A 19493-nucleotide genomic window follows, 5' to 3' on the forward strand; every position below is an offset into this window, starting at 1 on the left:
CTATAACAATGGCGTTTTTGTCCACAGTAATGGTCGCTGAGCCCATATCCGAGTGTTACAAAGCTATTTGTGAAAATGAAGGTATTACTATAAACTCGTTTGTTTTAGAAAACTTAGAGAAAACAACGACGACAAGGTGAGAGTTTGAGTCTGGGTGAAAAAGTAGCTGAAATGTAAAGATTTAACGAGACGAGACATTAGCTTCTGGAGCTAATGCTTAATATTTGGCTCAAAAAAAACTATTCAGACCCGAACTGACTTAGTTTCTTTACTTCTAATTTTCTTGCATCTTTCCTTTATTTTTTTATTTCCTTGTGTCCTACCTTTTTTGTTTTTTACCTCCTTACTAACTATAACTGGTGATATATTTCTGGTAAATTTTCTGATTATTAAAGTTATATTCAGCGTATATCATTATGTACAAGGTTGCACAAAATATTTATGTAATGGCCACATTAATAGCAAAATACGGAAAATTATTGACTTTCAAATATAAGTGTGCAAAACTATTAGTATTATAAGCAACAACCTTTCGGACTATTAAAGCTGCTGTATGTAACTATTACATAAAAATAGGTTTTTACATATTTGTTGAAACTATTATGTTGTGACAACAAAATATGAGATAATCTGAAAAACAAACCAATGAGAGCCAGGAGGCGGGTCTTAGTGCTGTCAATCACTCTCCATTGGCTGCTCATGCCCCCCTCTCCCTTACACTTGCTCGCCTCTACGCTGCAGCTAGCATAGCATTTGGGGAATGCTCAGCCTAGTTAGCATAGCCTCTGATAACGGTGGATTAACGCTTTTCCTGCGATGTTTATCTGTCTTCAGGTAACAATGTGCTCTTAATTGTGAGTGTGGCCATTTGAAAGCTGAATATTAGTATTAATAATTAGTAAAGGTAACTCGTTAAATGTGAAGCTTTTATTGTGAAAAACTGCTCCTGTTATGTCCTGTGTTGCAGGAATTTCACCTTGAATCTAGCAGGAAACAGGAAGCAGAAAGGCTTCCAGAGACTTGCTGACAATGACGTCCTCGCTCTGTCAAAATGTCTCCTGAACTATCGGACCCTTACAGGTGAGCTGCCAGGTCCAGATCAGCAGAACCAGAACCTGCCGTGATTTTCACCAGTTTTCGTCTGAACAGGTCTGGATATGGGGTACAACAACATCAGTGATGAAGGAGCAGCTTACCTGGCCAAGCTTCTAGAGGTGAGGAAGAGGAGAGGCCTGCTGAGGCGTTGGAGTGATGATGTCACTGTCATCATGTCTGTCACTGTCATCATGTCTGTCACTGTCATCATACGTGTTGTCGTTGTCATGCCTGTTGCTGCGCAGGCGCAGGACACGATGCTGCGCTCTCTGGACCTCACCTTCAACAACATTCAGACGAATGGAGCTGAGGTTCTCGCCAGCAGCCTGCAGGTTGGTCAGATAAACGTCTGCTGCTGATCTTCTCCTCCAGGTGGAAAACTGGTCCAAAGTGATCCTCACTCATAAAGGGATAGTAAACAGGAAGTGATTGTTTTCTGTGGGAATACCAAACAGGAAGTGATTGTTTTCTGTGGGAATACCAAACAGGAAGTGATCGTTTTCTGTGGGAATACCAAACAGGAAGTGATCGTCTCTCTCCGTCCCTGCAGGGTAACAGCAGCTTGCTCTCTCTCAGGCTGTCGGGGAATAAGATCGGTAGACACGGAGGCCTGAACTTGGCTGGCATGCTGCGGGTGAACATGACGCTGCAGGAGCTGGAGCTGGGCGAGTGCGACCTGGTAACCTCCCGTGGATCAGAACCTCCTGGTACCGTCAGAGGTTCTTCCTCTGACCCTGCCTCTGTCCCTGCAGGAAATGCAGAGCATGATTGGCCTCAGCACCGCTCTGAAGACCAACACCACCCTCCGGTCTATGGACGTGAGCCGGGCGCTGCTCTTCAGCTACCTGGTAGGAACTTCCCCAGCAGCAGACAGCAGGTTCTGTTTCCACTTCTGATCTGAACTGTGAGGTTCTGTCTCAGGAAGAGTGGGCCGTTCACTTCTCGAAGATGCTTCCGGTGAACAGCAGCCTTGTGGAGCTCCATCTGGGGAAGATGGGCCTGACGGACACGGGCATGGAGAGGCTGTCTGAAGGCCTGAAGCTGAACCACAGACTGCGGTACCTGGACCTACGCTGGTACAAACCCGGTCCTCATGTTTTCACACATAGACAGGTCTTCATCATCACTTCTCCAGACTTCCTGAAGTTTCTCACTGTTTTTCCACCAATTATCAGTTCATTTACCTGACCGAACAGGTTTGGTAAGACGGGTCCGTTTGACTTTGACTCATTCTGGCTTAAAAAGAAGAAGAGAGGAAGAAAATCAGCAAAAGATATTCAGGAAGTCTGGAAACTAATAATCAAGATTACTAACAGGAAGCCAGCTAAGCCCTGTGGTGGAGATGATCGGTCGCATGTTCGAGCCGCCATGTTTCTGTGTTAAAAATGTTAAAATTTACAAGATCCACCAGGCATTGCAGTTGGTGGGAATCCTCTTGGCTCCAGTTCAATGCATCACCTATCAACCTGGCTTAATCCATATTTACTGTTTCTGGTGTGTAAAAGAACAATTTAAAATAAACAACACTTATCCTGAGGGACGTAAAGCCTGGAGACCCGCCAGGCTTCTGATACAAACCCTGACTGAACTCCTGGCTTCCTGGATGCAAAATGAAACCTTTCATCTGCAGCAACCGTGTGAGCCGGGATGGGGCCCTGCATCTCTCCAGAGTCCTGAAAGAAAACTCCCCTCTGGAGGTCATTGATCTGTCATCCAATCGGATCGAAGACCCCGGCGCCGAGTACCTGAGCGAAGCCATCTGCTCTAAGGGCTCCGTCCTCAGAGAGTGAGTCTGTCTAGTTTTGGTTTCTGCTGTGGTCTCTGAGGAGCTGCAGGCTGACTGCAGGCTCTGAGTTTGTGTTTTCCAGGCTTTCTGTCTGCAGAAACAACATCAGTACCCGCGGCCTGCTGTCCTTGGCCGGGGCTCTGAATAACAGCCCGACTCTGACCCACATCTACATCTGGGGAAACCACCTGGAGGAGCCGGTCTGCCAGGTAAAACCTCCGTTATTCAGCAACCATCATTCCTCATCCTCGGGAATCTGAGACAGAAGGAATCATTTTCAGAGGTGATGAGATGGATAAATTATGAAATAATGAAATCAGCTGAAATGGAACAAAAATAACGAGAAAACAAGGATAGGAGTTAAATATTAACAACACTTTGAATCAATACGACTGTTAAAGACCTAATATTAAAGTTAAGGCTTTGTTGTTGCCTCTTCTAAGGAGTTTGCTAACAAAAGGCGGTTCTTAAACACGAGGTGAACAGAACTGGACCGAGAATTCAACCCTGGGGAACATTTATTGTCTTCTGCTGTAATCCACCATCAGATGGAGCTTTTACAACAACTGGCAACTATTTTCATCAGAGCCTGAAGGGTTTTCAGGTGTAAAAAGGTTTTATTTGGCTTGTTTGTCATAAAAACTTAAGGTGGAAGCAGCAATAATCCGGATCTGGCTGGAATAGCAGTTTGAAACTACTGTATATGTTAACTGTTGGTTTATGAAGTGTGTTTGCGTCCGTAACTGCAGCTGCTCCGTCCCTCAGGCCTTCAGGGAGCTGCTCATCACCGGCCGCCTGACGCCTGAGCAGAGCGACGTCAGGCCCTACGAGGTGGACGGCCATGTTTTCCTGGCTGAACTCTCCCATCATTTGAGGAAACACCTTTTCTTTCTGGACGTCAACGAGAAGAACGCAGGTTCAGACTCCCCACAAACCCAGTGATCAAACACTCAGTGAAATAATGTCATCAGAGGTGGAAATGGGAGCATATTTACATCCAACATTGTCTAAATATGAAAGAATGAAATAAAAGTCGAGAGTTAATAAAGTTAAATAATTGTGAATTTATTTTCTTGTGCAACATGTGAGAATAATTGTTGATTTTAAGCCTCCAACAGTCAGAAGCTGAAATGTTTGGACCTCAGGAATCAGGTATGGGGGAAATTTCTTTGTTTGTTTCTGATCTGTTGAAATCCAAGTGACCCTTGACCTCCTCCCTACTCCTCAGTCTGACTCTCCTCCTGGCTGCTGGTCTTCCAGTCCGAACCGTCCAGGTCCCAGTCCAGCCGGATGTTCCGGTTCTTCACGCTGAACCGCAGCTGCCGCTCCTCCTGCGGCGCGGCGCTCCAGCGCTGCATGGCCAGCTGGACCAACGCCGGCATCCGAGGCAGAGCCCCGAGCAGCGCGGGCAGCCAGGCCGAGCAGGGAGCCGAGGTCAAAGGTCGGAGGCTGAGGTCAGCCTCCTCCAGCGAGCCCAGGCCGCCCGCCGCGAACAGCGCCGCCCAGCCGGCGTCCCCGACCGAGCCGTTGTAGGACAAGTCCAGGACCCGGAGAGAGGACACGCAGCCGCGCCTGCACACGTCAGCTGCTCCGGGAACAATAAAGGTTAATCATTCAATACACAGGCTACAGCTTGGTAGCAGACAGCCGCCATCTTGGTAAGTACCATAACTGTCATTACAGTTGCTATGACAACAAGCTTCGGAGTAGTTCTGAGTTATAATTGAAATACATTCCAACTATTACTCTATCCACCTCCGTGTAACGCTAACAATTATCAGTGATATTTACTGTAGTACTTCCTGTCGAACTATTTAAATTAGCTACGCTAATGTAGCTTTTATCTGCTAGCTAAGATGTAGCCTGCGTGTTACTGCATGTACTTTGTTCGTACGTCCTTTACAAAACCGCTGAAACATTGATCCAATGCGTTTGTTCAGGCCGTGACGCTCCTCCATGGTGGACGCACTCTTCATGTTCACTACGCAGTGAATTATAATTAATATCTCTTTGGGATTGAAGAGTAAGAGATCAGAGCCAGTTTCTACTATGAGTCTCATTCTGGTAGATCCCGACAGCAGCGCCACTGAACCGCCATCTTGGTAGCCAAGCACAGAGTGGAGCATAGAGGAAACATGACCAGAGAAACAAAAAGAAAGTACAGCACTCAAATACTGTAATCCAGCAATAGCTGTAACATATTTATATATTCGTTATAAATTAAATAAGAACAAGGCTAGAGCTATTTCTAAGCTGTGGTTTGTGTACTGTTGTCATAGCAACTGTTATGAATGCCAACCAAGATTGCTGTCAGCTACAAACTTCCTGGAAGTGTGACATCACATTAGAATTATGTATGATCAAAATATGAATAATGTGTCAATGCAAAAGCAGTTTTCAACTGAATGATGGTAAGTTTGGGTTTAATTTAAAACTAAATCACCGTGTTGGTTACCTAGGTGACGCAGGTCGTCAGTGGTGAGGCCGCAGCTGCTGAGGCGGAGCTCCAGGACCACGGACGGCTGCAGAGCGTCCATCAGCAGCGGCAGGCGACCGCCCACCACCTTACACCAGGAAACATCCAGGCTGCGCAGGTACGGCGCCACCAGGGCTGAATAAAACATCCAGGCTGTCAGCTTATTCAGCTTTTACTTTTAAAATATGACAAGTAAAAAAATTATTCATTTTGAGACACTTTTTTGAGTTCTCCAGTTTGTGGAGGAACTTTATAATTCATGACTTTCTGCTTCACTGGGGTTTCAGTATGGAGCCAAACAGAGGCCCACTTTTCTAAGCTAATAAAAAAAGTGAAAGTCAGGCAATAATAGAAATTCATTGTGATGCAGGGGGGTCACCAAAAACTTCCCATAGTGTGGCCAGGCCAGAAAAAACCTGATGACTGTCTGCCTGTGTGTGAACTTAACGGGCAGCATTTTCCAGAAGGAAGCTGACGTTCTCTGTCCAAATAGAGAGATGGATGAGTTTATGTAGAACGTGCTGGGTCATTTAATCCTAGAAATGCTCTTCAGGTGATAGAAGGCCGGCTTTGGAACCGTCTTAATGTGAAACTGAAGGTTCAGGTCAGATGTCATCACTGCAGCCAGATTTCAGGCCTGAAAACTCGTTTCTAGCTTACAAAAAAGCAATAAAATAAACTGAGCTTCCACTAAATACTACCCTGTAGTGCATTAGGGTTAGCGCAGCTAACATTTGGCTAGCGGTGCCGACCCCTTGCTGACCCCTGGGCTCATCTCCTCCAGCTGCAGACGCAGTGAGCCTGTCGGTGTTTACCCAGGGCGGTGAAGGATTCCTCCGTCAGCCTGCAGCTGCTCATCGGCAGCCTCCTCATCTGAGTCAGTGGCAGCGCCGACACCAGCTGGTGGACCGCGCCTCCCGCCTCCTTATTGGACGAAACGTCCAGCGCCGTCAGCGCCGTCAGAGAGGGCAGCACCTGGACTGGAGAGAGGCCAGAGGTGAAGCCTGCAGCGGCCGCTGGGTGTGGCGGTCACAGAGACTCACTCAGAGCCTCCAGGTCGGAGCGTTTCAGGCGGCACAGGTGGAGGTCCAGGCTCTCCAGGTGAGCCATGTGAGGCAGGTGAGAGGCCAGTCGGCTCAGGCCTCCAGCCACACTTCTGTTACAGGACAGGTCCAGCTGGCGCAGCGAGGCCAGGCAGCGCAGGGAAACACCTGCAGCCACAGGAAACATTGTAACATTTACTCAGTTACAATTACTAGAACAACTGGAAAAAATACTTTCTGGAGTATTTTTATTTTTACTTTGAGTACTTTTACTATGAAGTACTTTTGAGTAAAGTTTCTGGATACTTTACCCATTGTGAAAACTTTACTGAATAAAAAATAAATTGTTTTAATCATAAATTCACCAGACAGACACACACCTACAGGTTTTGATAAAATTTCAGAATTTTTAAATTGAAAGAAACTGATTTGAAAAAATATTTGTTTTGACTGCTTATGCCTTTTTGCGATCTTGTTATTTTTTAACTTATTTTCATTTTGGTCTTTGAACTACAAAAGTTTCCACATAGCTTCATATTTTGGTTTGTCTGATGATGCAGTTTTTAAATATTATATGATTTTTGTTTTGATCAAATTCAGAAATACTTCAGAGTTATTGTAGAGGTTGATGGTTGTGGGCAGGAAAGATCTCCTGTAGCAGTCTGTATTACAGCAAGTTTGAAGAAGCCTCTGACTGAAGATACTCAGTTACTTCAGTAGTAATTTTAATTAAAACTTTTTTATTCTTACTAGAGTAATTTCTTGGTTGGTTACTTTTTACTTTTACATAAATAAAAGTAAGTACTTCTACTTCTACCTGCAGGATGCATCAGGATTTGTTTTTTACTGAAAATAAATTCTAAATCTGAGGTTTTGCTCCCACCGAGAGCCTCGAGGTCGTCGGGTTTCAACCCGCAGGCCTGCAGCCGCAGCACGGTCAGGGAGACGGCGCGGGACAGGGAGGCGACCAGCTGCCCGAAGCCGTCAGCGTCCACTTCCTGTGTGAGCCGAGGGTTACAGGAAACGTCCAACACACAGAGTTTAGGCAGAACGGCCACCAGGCCTCCTGAAGGGGAACGCAGACCGAGATGAGCCCAACAAACGTCAAGAAATCAGTTTGACCAATAAGGACATGATTACCCAGAGCAGCAGCATCCGCTGCAGTGAGCTGACAGGCCACCAGGTGGAGCTCCCTCACTGATGGCTGAAGTTTACCCAGCAGGCTTTGCAAAGCGCCGCCAACGCTGCTGTTCCAGGACAGATCGAGGATCTCCAACACAGGAACAGAAGGGAGGGCTTCACCTACAAACGCAGAGAGGAAGAACTTTATTTAGGGTTTTCAGAGTAAAAGGGGGCTGAATATAAAGGTCTGCCACACTTTTCAGTTTTCTGTTTGTGAAAAGTGTTAAATCCTGCATTACTTTCCTTCTACTTACAGTTACTGTGTTCACTGGTCATAAAGAGTTTCTGTAAAATAAACTGAAACTTATAGGAAGTTTAATGGTGTCAAACTTGAGGGCCGAGGGCCAAATTCAGCCCATTCCAGCTTATTATGTGGCTCTAAACTTTAGCAGTACAGATAAATAGAACAGTTGTGCACTTGAATATTATTTTATTTAAGTGCACAACCAAATTACGTCAATGTGAAAAAATGATCAATATTATTTAGTTTTCAGAAGAATGCAGGAATGGCTGTTTATTAATATTTTAGAGTTTTTAATGGGTTTCATCGATACATTCTGGCACAAACGACGCTTTGAGAACATTCAATCACAATGTGGCCAAAAGGAAAATGACACGTTTGGTGTAGAAAGATTTTCCAGATCAGATCTGGAGAAAATAAGCACTAAGCTGCTGACGGCGTCAGGACTGGACGGTTCTGCTTTAACCAAAGTCTCACCCAGAGCGCCGACGTCGTCCGCGTTCAGCCTGCAGCTGCAGAGCTTCAGCGTCCTGATCCCACCCACATGTTGGAGGTGAGAGGTCAACGCTGTCAGACTGCCACCAATCAGCTCGTTCCAGGAGACATCCATCTCCTCCAGCTGAGGGAGGAACTGGAGCAGCGATGCTAAAAGGACAAACAGCAGTCAGCCATGGCGTTCATTAAAACAAGCTAATATTTAGCTTAACTTCGTGTCTTTTGGTAGGTTTTAAACTTCAGAGATAAAGAACCAAGTAGATCAAAATTCAGTTGAACAAACATTTAAATTAAAATGTTTGGAAATTCTGGGAATCGACGATTCATTGAACATTAGCGTAGCATGTCATTAGCATTCCCTGTTCCTGTTAGATGTTAGCATAAGTAGATGCTAACGTATGTAAGTAGCTTCAGTGCAAGTTTCAGCAGCTTTTTAAATAACTATTACTCTGAGTGACTGTTAGCTTGAGAAGATGATAGCTGAAATAGCTTTTAGCTTTTGTTAGGTTTAATTGAATACCAGAGTGATTTCTTAACTATATCTTAGCACATACCTAAATACTGCAGGTATAAACTTTATTGTTTTGATGGATGGCATCTTGTTAAATCAAAATTGTACATCTGATCTTTGTAAATCTTTCCTTTCATGTTTGAAACCATAAGATGCAGAGAAATGCATAAGAGTTCCTCCATTATTCTGTAAACTAAAAACATATTTTTCACTGCAGATAAGATACTGACTGTATGAAACTGCTCTATATGAGCAAAGCAAAAGGATTCCTGTAAATCCAGATTAATCTCTGGTTGAAACCTGGATCTGATCTGATCAGGTTGTGTTTAAACACTGAAGGGTTTTTGAGGCTGTTGGTTATCAAACAGCCTCATAAAACCAGCTCAGAGCTCTGCGGTGCTGTGATCCTGCTTCCTGTCGATGGTTTACTAAAATCTGAGCAGCAGTAACTCAGGGAGTGAATACCGAGCTCCAGCAGGTCTGTAGCCGTCAGATCGCAGTGAGCCAGACTCAGACTGCTACTGTCTGCTTTCTTCCCCAACTTCTGCAGGAAAACACACACTCTTCCCCAGCCGGCATCACGCTGGCTGTCCACCGGCGCCGCAGCTTCTGGAAGAACCAAACAGAACAGAAACAGCTGCTGAGTCTCATTTCACATCCTGTAGCTCCTACAGTTTGTTTCAGACCAACACTTTATGTTTGTGTTTGGAGAATTACAACTATTAAAGAAATGTGACAAAAGTAAATCACTAAATAATGCAAAACAAAATTTGTAATATTTAGTAAGAAGTAAATAAACTGAAGCAGAACAAATGTTTGAAATCAGACTTTTGGGTTAATAGTCTTCAAACTGCAAACTGGTTCATTTTGATGATGTAAAATAAAATATTTTCTAAATAAATCATTTACATGACACAACACCTAAAGAAAACTATCCTAATTATAACTGTCTGATTATTGTCCAGTTAATGACATAATTTTACATATTTTAAAGTTTCAGCATCACTTGTGTACAAATTAATTCCTTTGGTTTGAAATTGAACTGCATTACGATTTATTAAGGATATATTTAACGGTCAATATGAAAAACTAATCTAGTTCAGTTAGATGGATTCAGATGGGAAGAGTTAAAACTGTTTTTCATTCTCAAAGTAAAATAATTTAAAATGTTATTTTCTATTCAAATACAAAAAGGTTTGATTGTTTTATTAGTTTGTTTACAGAATTCCTTGATGTGTTTCAGAAAAATATAAGGAAATATTTTTCTGCTTTGACTTTTATGATGCTTAATGTTGAACAAGTTAAACATTTGATAAGCTTGAGCTTCTACCTGCACTTTTTCACTTTGTGTTCTTGTTCTTAAACATTGTTTCTATTGTTTCTCTTTGTCAATAAATGGAGATTCTTTAAAAACAAAATTTTTTCATTTTGATGTGTTAAAACCGGTTCCTCTGCTGCTGGTTTTATGTCTCACCTGGACTCTGTCCTCTGTTCTCGGACTCTGCGTCCTCAGGGATCGCCGTCCGCTCTGAGGTTCGCGACAGGAAGCGGCCCAGTGGCTTCCTGTCTGATGCTGAGCGCTTCCTGCGGATCTGACTCATGATGATGTCGAAGGGCGATCGTCTCTGGCTGCCTCCGTCTCGCCCCCGCTGACCCTCTGGGCAAAGGTAACGTCACTCATATGGGGAAGTAATTATTCATAAAATGCAAAAGCTGCTACATAAAGGCAATTATTCTGTTTTCTTTTACAAAATGTAACAATAAACATGTAAATAACTCAGAAAAACTCAACATAAAATCCAGATTATGAGTCAAGCACAGAGGTGGAAGCATTATGCTGTGGGGTGTCTTTCTAAAAATCTACAGCAAAATGTGTCACGATTGGTTCTTCCATCCTTACAAAGATCCAACACAACCAGAATGTGTCTGCAAACCTGGCAACCAATCAGAGCTCACCTGCTTCTCTACCAACATGGCAACCTCCAATAAACATGAAAAACAATCAATAACTTATAAATATGTTAAATATTCTGGAACGTTTAGGAACTTTTCCTATCAAATACAAATATTTGACCTCTTTTGCATGTTAATGAGCATTTCGAATAAAATAACAGTTACTTTGAGGAATGACTTTAACAATAAATCTAAAGTATATTTTCAGTTCTCAGATTAAACTGAATTTTTAAGTTTATTTAGAAATTAAAGGATGAAAATGCAGAAAACTGATAAAAACCCGAGTAAGGTTTCAGCAGATCTTCTCACCTGCAGCCTCCATGTCAGCTTCAAGTCGGAATAGTTCAAAAATAAAGATTTAACTCTCTGCCGGAGGTTCGGTTCGGTTCCGCGGTTCGTTCGGAATCTCACATGAAAACATAAATGACCCAGAAAAAGTCAAATGAAGTCTGGATTTCATTTAGTTTCTCTAAAAAGTTCGTTGACAACATTTAAGCGTTTTTAAAATCACTTGTTCTCCTCGGCGGAGGCACACCTGTCACCTGCGCGACGTCACGTCTCGTGCTCGTCAGGTGGATCAACCCGGAAGTGCAGCAACTCCTTCTGTAAATGTTTATATTGAGCTTTTTTGCGGAGCTTTCAGGTCAATGAGCGCTGATTACCTGATCATAAAGATCAACTATCGTTAGAATCTCTCTGTTCGTTTATTTACTCATTTTTGTTGAAGTGAAAAAAAATTCTTTATTTAACGTTAATTTGGGTTGGAATAAAAAATATATAATTTTATTATTGATTCCAGCCCAAATCAGCTTTAAATAAATGTTTAATAGAGGATTAAATCAGATAAACATGTTTAATAACAAACAATGTTCACAATTGTTTACAGTGTTATAACACTGTAAATGTTTATTTTATGGAAATATTTATATTGTATTAACATGAAAACTAATATTTAAAGGCGTCAACAATGTAACAACTATCTTTGTATTAAAAATGATAGATCTATCAGCGTTTCAGATTTTGCTTACACAGCTCAACCAATCGCGTTGTCTATCGCAGTTTTAGCCCCGCCCACTTATTGGTGACGCATTGCTTTGACCAATGAAAATGTAATCAACAAAGGACTGAAATAATTAAAACAAAAGCATTTCCAGTTTCTTATTTTCGCATGTTGCTGCGTATTTAATGAATTATTAAAGATAAAAACTAAAACTGGGACATTTTTAGTTCATGACATGCAGGAGGAAAACATCAACAGAACTCGAAAACTTTAATAAATTCAGTTCTCCGATGTTTTATTGTTTCATTTTAGATCCAAATATGAATTAAAACAGAATGTGGACATTAAGCTTTGTTAATCTAAGAACCTGACCTCATTTTCGTATATGTTAGAAAAATATTCCATGTTTTTTAAAAATATCTTTCCAATAAGACCGAGTCAGGGGCGACCACTTCCTGTCCTCCAGTGTCAACTTCCTGGAAACGCCGGATTCCCCAAACATCAGAAAATAAATAATGTTTTCTAAAAAATCCAAAAGTCCAAACTAAAACAAAATCTAAAGAAAACAAAGAGTAGATCAATATTTACTAATATTAAACATAATATTAGTAAATTATTAAATCAAATTAGTAAATATTAAATCACAACTTATGGTCTAGTGAATTGACTTTACAAATTATCAGACCAACTTTTCATTCAAAACTTTTATGTCAACACGTGACATGGTTATTTAAACTGCAAATAAATAAAACTAAAATGTATTATTTAATGAGGAAATAATTTAAAAAGACTCTGAACTTCCTTCCAAATTTATTTTATTGGTTGTGAAATCTGAAGCCAGCCACCGACTGGACTCCTCTTCCTCTTCCTCCTGCGTCCTTCGTCTCCTCAAACACAGAGGCGTCTATAAACCTGTGAAATGTCCCAGTTGTAAAAACAAAAAAGAAAAATCCTAAAGGAGCGGCGCGGCGGCGTCTCAGTCGTCGTCGACAGTCGGTGTGATGGTGACGCCTCTCCGGATCTGTCCCCACCCGATGAGACTGAGAGACAGGAAACGGCGTCAACATTTCATTCTGCTCGCTTCTCTGAACGTTAAAGCTGCACCATGCAACTTTTATTAACAATATTTCTCTTTACATATATTAAAAATATGTGCCTTCTCACAGAGCAAACTAGAAACAACCAATCAGAGCCAGGAGGCTCGACTCACCACATGTCAATCAAACATCATGTGGCGAGCAGCTAGCACAGCCTGTTGTGAATGCTAAGCCTGTTAGCATAGCCACAGATGACGGCAGATAAACAGTTTTCCTGTAACTAATTTGTAGATCCTCTATTAGCACATTTAGCATTAGGTACATGAGGATGATTGACAGCGCTAAGCTCTGCCTCCTGGCTCTGATTGGTTGATTTGATGCATTTTCTTCAGACAGTAATAGTAACTCAGAGAAGAGATCAAGCTCCTCACTGATGCCAAGATGGCTCCTCTAATAACCCTTTAACGTTTTAGCAGCTTTTCACTGAGCAGTAGCTCCTATAATGAGCTCAGCTGTTCCACCAGGTGTTTGCTAATTGCTGCTGGCTAGTCTGCAGGAGCTGCGCCTGGAAGGCAACTTGCAGCTGAATGGTTGCCATGGAGATTAAAGTATTTCTCAAACATGCATGAGGGAATCAAAGAAACACTGCAGTGAAAAACATTATAACATGATGTTGAGTTCTAATCAAGAAGTTGATTTTCAGCGACGCTGGCCCTTTAAACCGTAAACGTCTGGGTTGTGCTGCGTCTCACCGCCAGTGTTTCTCCACACGCCGGCTGAGCGCGATCTTCTCGCCAACCTCGGTGCAGACCGGGTTGGTCAGGACGATCTTGGCCAGGTCAGCCTTCACGGCGCTGACGCGGCCGCCGGTCGACAGCGAGCCGATGTTCACCATCAGAACCTCGTTCTTGGACAGCTTCTGGACCTGCGGGCCGGAGGGATCGGGTCAGAGACCGGAAGAGGCGGGACCGCGTTTCCCATGATGCACGGCTCACCTTGGCGGCCTTCTTGTCGCCCTCGGTGCGGACGCCCAGCAGTCGCCGCAGCAGGAAGTAGGAGATCTCCAGCTCCGTGAAGATCTCCGGCAGCGCGCCGACGGCTCCCAGAACCTGACCCACCATGCGGTCGGCCCGGCACAACGTCGGGTCGATCTTCGTCCCGACACCTGCAGACACCGACCCGTCATCATCATTCACACCCAAAAGAATTAAGGACAGAAAGAAGAACAGACAACAACAAAAACAGGAATGCAAGAAAGATGAGGAAAAAAGGAAGCAAAGAGAAGGAAGAAAGGAAGGAAAGGAAAAAGTGAGGAATTAAGGTCAAAAGGAATGATTGAAGGGATGAAGTGAGAATGGAAAGACACAAGGAGCAAAGGAAGCACAGAAGCACAGGACAAAGGAAGGAAGTAGAGATGGAAGGAAGGACAAGTTAGGATGAAAGAAGAGAGAAGCTCCAGACATCTGGACTGAACGACACATCGATGTCTGCAGGAGTCAGACAGACTCCGTGGATCCTCAGATCATTCCTGTTGAACCTTTCTTCCGTAGAGGAGTACGGTTCTGGTTCTGGTTCTCTCACCAATCAGGCCTCCTGGGGCGGCGTACTGCAGGTCGTTGTGTTCAGCAAACAGAGACACAATCTTGGAGAAGATGGGTTTGCACATCAGCTTCCCCTCCTGGTCCTTGGAGACGATTCCGGGCCGGACCTCGATCTCCTGGCCCACCTGCAGGACGGACGGACAGCGGTCAGATCACACTGTGACATCACAGCCAGTGGCTAACGCTGCGACCCTGACCTTCAGAACACCCTTCAGGATGCTGCCTCCGGCCACGCCTCCCTTCAGGTCGTCCACCTCGCAGCCCGGCTTGTTCACATCGAACGACCTGATGACTGAAGGCGTTTACATTAAAAACACGCCGACAGAAACAGGAAGCAGCGCCGGGTCCGTTCTTACCGATGAGCCGCGGCTCGGAGGTGAAGTCTCTGACGGGGACAGGAATCTTCTTCACGATGTACTCACAAACAACCTCGATGTTGTACTTGAGCTGCGCAGAGATGGGAATGATGGGAGCGCCCTCAGCAACGGTTCCTGTAGGAGAAACAGGAAGGAACAGTTTAAACGTTAGTAAGAGAACGGTTTGCAGGAGAAACGTTAGCAAAATGAATGTTAGCAAGAACCGTTAGCAGAAGGAACTCTAGCAGGAAGAATATTAGCTAGAGACACTTTAGCAAGACATTAGCACAAAATTTTATCAAGAAAAACATTAGATGATTGTTAGCAGGAGAAACATTAGCCAGACGGTAGCAGGGGAAACAGCAACAATTATAACAGCTAACAACATTAGCAAGTTGTTAGCTGGAGAAACATTAACTTTTAGTTAGTGATTCAGCAGTTCTTGTTTCCTGGGGTAGAAATTTAGCGTGACACAAAAGCGCATTTCTCTTGGTGACTCCTCAAAATAGGAAAGACGAGAGAACATGACATTCTAGTAATGTGTCAAACTAATGTGGAGGTGAACCAATGGAAGCCAGAGAAAGAAAGCTAAAACTGAGACTTTAAAGCTGAGATGTTTAGTCAGATTTAGCTTGGATCCAACCAACACGGTGGCGGCGCTGTGGTGCTGAGGGGAACCCACCCTGCACGAAGGCGAGGATCTGTTCGTACTGCTCCTTGGCCTGGCTCTCCTTCACCAGGTCGATCTTGTTCTGCAGGATGAGGATGTGCTTCAGCTTCATGATCTCTATGGCAGCCAGATGCTCCGACGTCTGAGGCTGAGGACACGACTCGTTCCCCGCTGGACGGACACAACCAGAACCGGTTACAACTGGACGCCCTGCTGGGGGCGCTAACGAGCCGCCAACAACCAGACTCACCAATCAGCAGTAGGGCGGCGTCCATGACGGCGGCGCCGTTCAACATGGTGGCCATGAGAATGTCGTGACCGGGACAGTCCACAAACGATACGTGTCTGTCAGAGACGAGAAAGGACTTCAGTCAGAACCAGAACCGTCTGAACGTCATTGTAAACGTTACTGATGCTGCTATTGATCCAACAGGACCTCAAAATTGAGTCAAAGTATTTTGAGCCATTGATTTTTCATCATTAAGGAATGGAAATGAGTGATGAAGCAAAAAGTAAAACTGTAGAATGTATTTCAGTTAAGCAACTCTGAATCCAACGATTACTTTAGATTCTACAAACAGACAGATAATGATGATGAAATAAGTGGCAGCCTATTAAAATATAAATCTATTTTTTAAAGCTCTGAAGCTGCTGGGAACGGCCTTACCGGACCAGTTTGAAGTTGCCCTTGGTGCCAGAGATGTCTGTGGGAAACTCATCGGGGGTGCTGCTGCCACACGACCTGTAGCACTCGGGCCTGGGGCAGGTGGGGTCGTCCAGCTTGTAGACCTGCAGCGGAAAAGAAGGAGCGTAAAGAGAGAGACAGCAGCCACACTCGGCAGGAAGTCTGGTTCCTGAAGCTTCACTGACAGATGGAGATTCAGGATGTCTACATGTTCCAGACTAACCTGGATTAATTCATTAATTATCGTCATTAAAAGGAAGAAACCTTAGCGTTAGCATATCCGAGCTTAATGGTGATGTTTCTCTCCAGCTCGTTCTTGAACCTGACGGTGTGAACGCCAGAGATGGCCTTCACTACTGTGGACTTCCCATGGGCCACATGGCCGATGGTGCCTTCAGGAACCAGAGAAAAAAACAGATTTTAATGCATTAATCACGGAGCATAACGACAGGGAAACAGAATGAGTCCAGTACCGATGTTAATGGTGGCCTGTCTGCTGATGATCTCTGGAGACAGAGGCGTTAAGGTGGTCACGTCCTGCAGAGGGACAGACAGAGAGAAAGAGGACACAATGACACACAGAGGGATTAGCAGGGAACAGCAGCATTCCTGTTTCTAATCCTGGAGCAGCACAGCGACTCAAAACAAACCAAACTACCATCAGATCTCTGGTAAAGAAGTCAGGACTGTTTTGATCTAAAGAAACTAAACTATTAAAACCCACACCAGCATTTTAAACCAACGAGTTTCAGGAAAATATCTGGACAGCAGAGATAATACTCCAGTGACACGTCCAGGAGGATGCCATCAGTTGTTAGCTCTGCTAATCCACCTCCTTTGCTCTTGCTGCTCCTTTTTAAATCGCTGTCTGGCTGTACTGGTAGAAAGCCAGACAGAGAGATGTTGGAGTCGGGATTGATGGAAGCGGTAGTTTAAACTTCCTGCTTTTCTCTCTGTTATTTTTACCCACCAGAGAACCAGACGCATATATCGCGTATGCTTTGATCCGACTTTGACTAGGACTGGTTAGTGAGGAGGTAATGATCCTCAGTGGAAACCAGACATGTCAAACATAACCGACACTAAAAACGGAGGTTCGGAGACTCTGAAAGTAAATATTTCGGTTGACAGAGGAGCGGCGGAGGGGAGCTCCGTTTCCCCGCTGGGCCTGCCGTCATGTGCCGGGTGGAAGCGGCGTTGCTGCGGCCACCGTTCACCCCAACCATTCCCGCGTTTTTCCCGACCTTATTTCAGCCCAATAACTGTTCCGGAGTAACAGCCAGGGGACATTGAAGCTGTGGAGGCGGTTAAAAGGAGACTCACCAACGTGCTGAGGTCCTGTCTGGCCAGGTGAGGCTGACCGAGCGTTGTACCAGACTCATCCCCCGCCATCTTGGATGAAAAGGGAACGGAAGAGGCGGCGGCTTCGCCTGATCAACGAAAAAAGATAATAACTTAATTATTTTTTTATTCATGTATATATATATTCCCGTTTAGCCCTGGTAATTTTCAAACGAATACGAACCGGTTAAACTAAACCGATCAGAAAAAAGTCAGAAAAATTTCGCTGTTTTAAAGACAAACTCCCCCGCGATAAAGAGACGGGGTCCTTTCTGAACGGCTGATGCAATTTATCACCACCGCGATAACAGCTCAACCCGGGTTTCTACCGCTTATTCCTCATTAATACCCGCTTTTTATGAAACTGAAACATTTCTTTGCTAGTCTACATTCTTTAGATATAAGTTTATTAAAATAAATCTAATGTTCCTCATGTTTGGGGTCCGTCAGTAGAAAGTGACGTCATTTTATACGATTTGTAGTTCCCACAAGGCCATTATGTAGTTTTTTTATTTCGATGCTAATTTTTTTTCTCTGCACAGGTACAATAGTTTAAAAGTACATTCCAGTTCATATAATACAGGATCTATCTATCTATCTTATTTATATTATTCCAATTATGTTCCTTTGTGAGGTTAAAATAACAACCTTTATGAAGATATTGAATATATTCTTCATTAAGTCAAAATTTTCGTCTTAAATTAAATATTTTGTTTGTTATTGATTTGATGTGATATTCTGATCTTAAATGTCATGTTTTCATTGACTGTAAGCAAAAAAATATCCTAAATAACAGAACCAACTCTTGAAAACATCAGTCTGTCAATAACTAATCTACATAAAGTGTTTCAGTTACTGAAATTAATACACGTTTTAAGGCTGTTCTAATTTATTGAGTGGGTCGGGAATAGTTTTCCCTATCCATTGTAATGATGCATCTTCTTACACACACGATCTTCGGCTCTCCGCTCGCCGCCCTTCAGTTCCGCCCAGAAGGGAAATGACGCCGGCGCAGAAGATGGAGTCCGTAAATCCTGTGGGCTGCCGTGGTTCTGGAGCCGTCTAATTCAGAGCCGTGTCGGGGGGTCCTTTCGTCCGACAGATGGATTACCGTTGGGATCCGGCAGTCCACCGCTGCCCGCCTCTCTCCTGTTCCCGGAGCTGAACCCCCAACTTCATGTCCGACGGAGCCAGAGCTGCCTGGTCGAAGAGGGGTTGTGGGGATTCGCACCGCCGAGGTGAGACGGCTGGATCTTAGCCGCTAAGCTAAAGCCCGTCCCCCGCGATCAGGACTGAGCCTCAGACGGGCGCTTTAAACCGTCTTTCTCCAGTACAAAATGCTAAAAACGAGCTTTTATCGGCGGCTGTGAGAGTCGAGGTGACCCGCTGTGTGGAGCCTTTGTTTTGGAGCTCTGGTCTCGGCATGAAGCAAACCTGCAGTTCGCTGGAGGAATGAAAACACCCGGGTGTCTGTAACCCTGAGCCGGGCTGGATATGTAGCTCCGGTCCGCCATCCTGTAGGCTAACCCAAACATCCAGCGTCAGGTGTTAGCCTGGCCCCTATCGTCTTGGAGCCACTGTGGGTCAGGTGTTGCCTGGTTTCAGAATCACTCTTTCCTTTACTTTCTAAAGGAAAGAAAACCTTTCAGAAACCAGCCCAGAGTAGACAAAGCTAATCAATAACAGTAGCAGCTCCACTGAAAAAGACAAAAACACAGTGGAATACAACATGATTGAGTCAGGAGTACTTTCTATAGGAAACTGAAGAGTACACAAAGGAAGCTCCATTTAGAGAACATTGTTAAAGACATGAGTACTCAGACAAGAACATTTTCTACAGGAAAGAGGAAAACAGATTTTCTTATTTTAGCAGCAAGGTGTCAGTTTCAGAGACAGAAACTCTGAACCAAGAATACTTTCTATGGGGAATATGAAAAAGAAATGCACAGATTTAATGGCAACAATTGGTTTGATTCCCGCTCAAGACGGACGCAAAGTTAAAATTTTCTTGTATTAGAAAT

At 43.9% G+C, this 19493-nt stretch overlaps 4 protein-coding genes across 10 annotated transcripts in view; 2 read left to right on the forward strand and 2 right to left on the reverse strand.

The window, feature by feature from the left end:
• On the forward strand, positions 1 to 4072 carry lrrc34 (leucine rich repeat containing 34). 3 transcript variants are annotated; one of them, XM_044105134.1, is made up of 11 exons: positions 1 to 81; positions 968 to 1080; positions 1150 to 1214; positions 1341 to 1427; positions 1646 to 1774; positions 1848 to 1943; positions 2017 to 2171; positions 2726 to 2881; positions 2964 to 3090; positions 3647 to 3797; positions 3990 to 4072. In XM_044105134.1, exons 3-11 carry the CDS (start codon positions 1158 to 1160, stop codon positions 4070 to 4072), a joined length of 1041 nt encoding a protein of 346 aa, XP_043961069.1. In that variant the 5' UTR covers positions 1 to 81; positions 968 to 1080; positions 1150 to 1157. The 3 variants fall into 3 exon arrangements, with proteins under 3 accessions (XP_043961069.1, XP_043961066.1, XP_043961067.1); XM_044105131.1 differs by having other exon boundaries at positions 7 to 136; XM_044105132.1 differs by lacking the exon at positions 3990 to 4072 and having other exon boundaries at positions 7 to 136; positions 3647 to 3915.
• Positions 3922 to 11374, reverse strand: lrrc31 (leucine rich repeat containing 31). 2 transcript variants are annotated; one of them, XM_044105089.1, is made up of 11 exons: positions 11318 to 11367; positions 11092 to 11188; positions 10304 to 10486; positions 9295 to 9438; positions 8301 to 8468; positions 7541 to 7702; positions 7284 to 7466; positions 6401 to 6568; positions 6173 to 6337; positions 5337 to 5492; positions 3922 to 4466 (listed from the first exon to the last, which is right to left on the reverse strand). In XM_044105089.1, exons 2-11 carry the CDS (start codon positions 11102 to 11104, stop codon positions 4099 to 4101), a joined length of 1710 nt encoding a protein of 569 aa, XP_043961024.1. In that variant the 5' UTR covers positions 11105 to 11188; positions 11318 to 11367; the 3' UTR covers positions 3922 to 4098. The 2 variants fall into 2 exon arrangements, with proteins under 2 accessions (XP_043961024.1, XP_043961023.1); XM_044105088.1 differs by having other exon boundaries at positions 11092 to 11374.
• klhl15 (kelch-like family member 15) overlaps positions 10409 to 19493 on the forward strand; it is an 18662-nt gene continuing 9577 nt past the window's right edge. The window contains exon 1 of one of the 3 annotated variants that reach the window (XM_044105074.1): positions 10409 to 10496. Coding sequence is in view for 1 of the 3 variants with exons in the window: in XM_044105073.1 (XP_043961008.1) it covers positions 18650 to 18710 (61 nt within the window). In the remaining 2 variants the exon portion in view is untranslated. Of the gene's footprint in view, positions 10497 to 18572; positions 18711 to 19493 lie in introns of those variants that run through there. The other 2 variants (XM_044105073.1, XM_044105075.1) reach the window with 2 other exon arrangements.
• eif2s3 (eukaryotic translation initiation factor 2, subunit 3 gamma) lies at positions 12581 to 18472 on the reverse strand. Of its 2 annotated transcripts, none has more exons than XM_044105110.1 (13): positions 18419 to 18472; positions 17455 to 17561; positions 16605 to 16668; positions 16396 to 16523; positions 16114 to 16235; positions 15697 to 15791; positions 15459 to 15617; positions 14777 to 14911; positions 14618 to 14712; positions 14401 to 14545; positions 13815 to 13984; positions 13572 to 13744; positions 12581 to 12822 (listed from the first exon to the last, which is right to left on the reverse strand). In XM_044105110.1, exons 2-13 carry the CDS (start codon positions 17521 to 17523, stop codon positions 12759 to 12761), a joined length of 1419 nt encoding a protein of 472 aa, XP_043961045.1. In that variant the 5' UTR covers positions 17524 to 17561; positions 18419 to 18472; the 3' UTR covers positions 12581 to 12758. The 2 variants fall into 2 exon arrangements, with proteins under 2 accessions (XP_043961045.1, XP_043961044.1); XM_044105109.1 differs by lacking the exon at positions 18419 to 18472 and adding an exon at positions 17657 to 17954.

Source organism: Gambusia affinis, linkage group LG21, assembly GCF_019740435.1.
Source record: "Gambusia affinis linkage group LG21, SWU_Gaff_1.0, whole genome shotgun sequence".
NCBI lineage: Eukaryota > Metazoa > Chordata > Actinopteri > Cyprinodontiformes > Poeciliidae > Gambusia > Gambusia affinis.

Coding starts and splice junctions, on each gene's coding strand:
- lrrc34 (XM_044105131.1), top strand. CDS start 9: ATGGCGTTTTTGTCCACAGTAATGGTCGCTGAGCCCATATCCGAGTGT. Junction 1,775..1,847: donor AGCTGGGCGAGTGCGACCTG/GTAACCTCCCGT, acceptor CTGTCCCTGCAG/GAAATGCAGAGCATGATTGG. Junction 3,091..3,646: donor TGGAGGAGCCGGTCTGCCAG/GTAAAACCTCCG, acceptor TCCGTCCCTCAG/GCCTTCAGGGAGCTGCTCAT.
- lrrc31 (XM_044105088.1), bottom strand. Junction 6,338..6,400: donor CTCCGACCTGGAGGCTCTGA/GTGAGTCTCTGT, acceptor GCCTCTCTCCAG/TCCAGGTGCTGCCCTCTCTG. Junction 4,467..5,336: donor TGACGACCTGCGTCACCTAG/GTAACCAACACG, acceptor TTCCCGGAGCAG/CTGACGTGTGCAGGCGCGGC.
- eif2s3 (XM_044105110.1), bottom strand. CDS start 17,523: ATGGCGGGGGATGAGTCTGGTACAACGCTCGGTCAGCCTCACCTGGCC. Junction 14,546..14,617: donor TCCTGAAGGGTGTTCTGAAG/GTCAGGGTCGCA, acceptor TCCGTCCTGCAG/GTGGGCCAGGAGATCGAGGT. Junction 13,985..14,400: donor CGCCCCAGGAGGCCTGATTG/GTGAGAGAACCA, acceptor CGGTGTCTGCAG/GTGTCGGGACGAAGATCGAC.